This window comes from Megalopta genalis, chromosome 4 (genome assembly GCF_051020955.1).
Source record: "Megalopta genalis isolate 19385.01 chromosome 4, iyMegGena1_principal, whole genome shotgun sequence".
In the NCBI taxonomy this organism is placed as follows: Eukaryota; Metazoa; Arthropoda; class Insecta; order Hymenoptera; family Halictidae; genus Megalopta; species Megalopta genalis.
The window spans coordinates 4,261,590-4,265,108 of record NC_135016.1 but is presented as its reverse complement, the minus strand read 5'-3'; the positions used below and the strand labels follow the sequence as shown (position 1 = coordinate 4,265,108).

Genomic DNA, 3,519 nt, shown 5'->3' with positions numbered 1-3,519 from the left:
ACGTAATGAATATGCAGTGAATTAATCGGCTTGAGAACGTTATTTGTCTTCGTACAACCTTCCTTTTCTGACCCAAAGACGTCGAAGTTGAAGACAGTTAGAACGTAGTTCGAGTAAAGCGCAAGTTTGTAAAGCTTCCTTCTGAATTTACATGGAAACTGACTGATTTCCAAATTCACATTTCTAGATAATGAAGTTTTAAATGAAAATATGATATTATTTCTTTTGGATTCTTGCTGTGCCTTTGACGTGTTTTTGAGTACAATAAACTTTATATTTATAAAGTATGTCACGTTAACCATCTTATATAAATATAATAATAAAAAAATCGAATGCAGTAATCTAATTAAACACAAACAACATCTATATAAAATAGGATTCTTAATGGTACCCTATGATATAATACACCTTGATTATTTGTAAGAGCTTAAATCTTTGAAATACTACAATAAACGTTTATTGAAATCGCAATGTCTCTCCCAGTCACTTACTTTCACAAGTAATAAATGCAACTTGAAATCATGACCATTTTAGTAATAAAAAATGACTTACCGTTTACGAACCGTCTTCACGTCTCCGTCATCCACCTTGCATCGTGAAATCCAGAATGAAGAAGATATATTACTGTCGCAGACTATTGTCAGGGTATTTTCTATCAAAGGGGGAAAAGAGAAATGTTCGTCCCCTACGTGTCTTAAGTCGATACTTTGTTCCATCAACAGCGATCGCATCGTACCTCCATTTGTCAACCAATTTCTTCTCCTCAATCATTATGTGTCGTACAAGCTGGAGAAAGAAAAATACGACCCAAAAAAAATTGTATTTACCGTAGCAGATATATGTATGGTTAAAGAGTCGATCGTATAGGCTGCTGAGTAATTGCAGTAATGATACGGCTGGCCTGAGGGGGCGACAGCGAAAGTCATTCGACTTCTTTATGGAAGTAGAAGGGTTAGTAGGGGGCGACATGACAATACACTCTGCGAAAGTCAGTGATAGTCGATGCTACGTCGAGGGAAGACCTAAACTGATCTTTTCCTCCACTCCATCTCTGAAACATCAAGTTGTTGAAAGAACATGGATAATCACAATTTCGTCGCAACAAAGTAATGAGAATATAATAGTCGCTTTTATTCGACGGGGAAGCAAAGATGCTATTGCTGCGGTGGATCTTCATGCTAATAACATTGTGCGGATGCTGGCGACCAGCTTCTTGGAACTCGACACCTTGGAGGTACCTCTACAATGTGTACACGACGATGTGTTTTGCAACGGTACACCTCGCCTTTTTCGGTGGAATTCTGGACCTCGTTCTCATCGTTGAAAACCAGAACGATCTCAGCGAGAATTTGTACAAAACTGCGGCTTTCGCTGTGCATTGCTATAAATTGGCCAGCATGCTCGCTATGAGGGAGAACATGGGCGTTCTGATGGACACCCTTGAATCGGAGCCGTTCGCACCTGTGGGCGACGAGGAGCTGGAAATTCGGAGGAAGTTTGACAAATCGGCCGAGTGAGTCGCAAAATTCCATGCAGATGTTGGTGCGTTTTAAGGAATTAGTTGTACAAAAATTAATTCATACGAAACAAAAAACATAATTTGTTGATAATATCCATTTGTTGAAATATATCTATAATATACAAGACATGACAGATTTAATTTGAACATTTTGTTTCCGCTAGCTTAATTCAACATTTAGCCAAGTCTCCCAAAATAATAATTTTAAAACAGAAAGAAATAACAATTTCTCTTCAGTATCCTTGTCAATTCTTCAATTGAATGATCGAGCAAAGACTTTACCAGTGCGGATGCTTTACTTCAGCATCACGAAAAATGTATTACACGTTTGCAGGAAGATCGTGAAGGTTTATACGACTGTCCTAGAGACGTGGACGGTGTGGACGGTGCTGGTGACGTTGCTGATGAATTTTACGAGCAGGAAATTGCTGTATCGAGTCTGGCTGCCGTTCGAGTATACCTCAGCAACAATATACTCCTTGGTCTATCTGCACCATACTCTGGTCACCGTGGTCTGCGTCACGCTGACGGCCGCATACGACAGCCTGTTCGCTGGCCTGCTGGTACACATATACTCTCAGTTCGAGATACTTCGGCACCGTCTGCAAAACGTTCACAGGAACGAGAACGATTCGGTGAAACTTTGCGCCCTTCATCATGACCAGATCTACAAGTTGGTTCCCATGCTTCGTACCGGTAGAGATCAGCAGTCATCGGTTATGCTTTAGCACATCGACAGCCAAGCTTGTTTTAAGAAAGGAAAAAACAGTAACGAATAAAGAAACAGTAGTAAGTAAAAAATACTAAGAAAATTCTTTCTTTTATTAGTAATGAATTCGTCGAGGTAACTCGTGGTTGGTAGTCGATGTGTTAAATCGCACGTGAACACTAGGAGTTAAGAACCTATATCACGTCCACGGGACCACCATGGAGGGTATTCACCCACCATTGGGTTTGCCTCGTTCCGAAATCGTTTCAGGTTCGCCAACATGGTGAACAACGAGTTCAAGTCTGTGACATTCATGCAGTTCGTAGAGAGCACCGCCGTCCTGTGCTTCAGCCTCTATCAGCTGACGCTGTCCGAGCTTAACGGCAGTCTAGCTGACGTTGCCCTTTATGTTACCTGCACCCTCCTGCAGATTCTCTACTTCTGTTGGTTCGGGAACGAGATCAAGCTGAAGGTTCTTTCATCTTATCAATCGTGTTTCTCTCGATCCGCCTACTGACCGGATGATCAATACTGTGACCCCTTGATTGTTTGTTCTGTTAACATTTTTTGAGCACAACTTGTTTTGTAGATGCAAATTCCAATTCGGATACAATTCTTATTCCGGTCAGCAGGTTCATGTTGGGAGAACACATCTTCAAATTTTCTGTTTACAGAGTCTGGAGGTGCCAAACATGATTTTCGAAAGCGAATGGACGTCATTGAGCACCAAGACGAAGAAGATCTTACTAATGATGATGAACAGAGCTACGGTGCCAATAGAATTCACCAGTATCCACATCGTCACCGTCAACCTCGAAACTTTCAAGACGGTTCGTACGAAATTGCTTTTCCGTGCTTTTTAAAAAGATACATATCGGCTGATTAGCAACCGATAAACGAAGTAACACGAGTGTGTGTCTATTTGCCGCAGTTGGTCAAGACGGCTTACTCGGTATTCAATCTGCTTCAACAGAACCAATAACGATAGACCGGTCGTGGATTATATGTTGCGTCAGATCAGAAACGTTTTTGCGATTTTGTAGACACGGAAACGAAGGTGAAATGGGAGAACATGTTGTCGACTGCTAATTTGATGTACAATGAAATGAATTTGCAGTAAATTAATCGGTACGAGAATGTTGTTTGCATTCATAAAACCACCCCTTTGCGAAATAGACCTAAAGACGTCAAAGTTGAAGGCAGATAGAACACAGTAATCATTTAAATTCTTTGGTAATGGTTCCAGTTATCCAATCGTTCGAGTAAAGTGCAAGTTTACAAAGTTTCCTTC

General features: G+C 40.8%; 1 protein-coding gene across 1 annotated transcript; it reads left to right on the top strand.

The window, feature by feature from the left end:
• The first annotated feature begins 944 nt into the window (after positions 1–944).
• LOC117223809 (odorant receptor 10-like) lies at positions 945–3,365 on the top strand. Its single transcript, XM_076521127.1, has 6 exons — positions 945–1,234; positions 1,332–1,513; positions 1,854–2,192; positions 2,499–2,700; positions 2,903–3,058; positions 3,160–3,365. Exons 1-6 carry the CDS (start codon positions 968–970, stop codon positions 3,208–3,210), a joined length of 1,197 nt encoding a protein of 398 aa, XP_076377242.1. The 5' UTR covers positions 945–967; the 3' UTR covers positions 3,211–3,365.
• The last annotated feature ends 154 nt before the right edge of the window (positions 3,366–3,519 follow it).

Excerpts from the sequence above, each read along its gene's own strand:
- LOC117223809 (XM_076521127.1), top strand. The coding sequence starts at position 968 with ATGACAATACACTCTGCGAAAGTCAGTGATAGTCGATGCTACGTCGAG. Across the intron at positions 1,235-1,331 it reads TGGAACTCGACACCTTGGAG|AACGATCTCAGCGAGAATTT; the intron begins GTACCTCTACAA and ends GTTGAAAACCAG. Across the intron at positions 1,514-1,853 it reads AAGTTTGACAAATCGGCCGA|GAAGATCGTGAAGGTTTATA; the intron begins GTGAGTCGCAAA and ends ACACGTTTGCAG.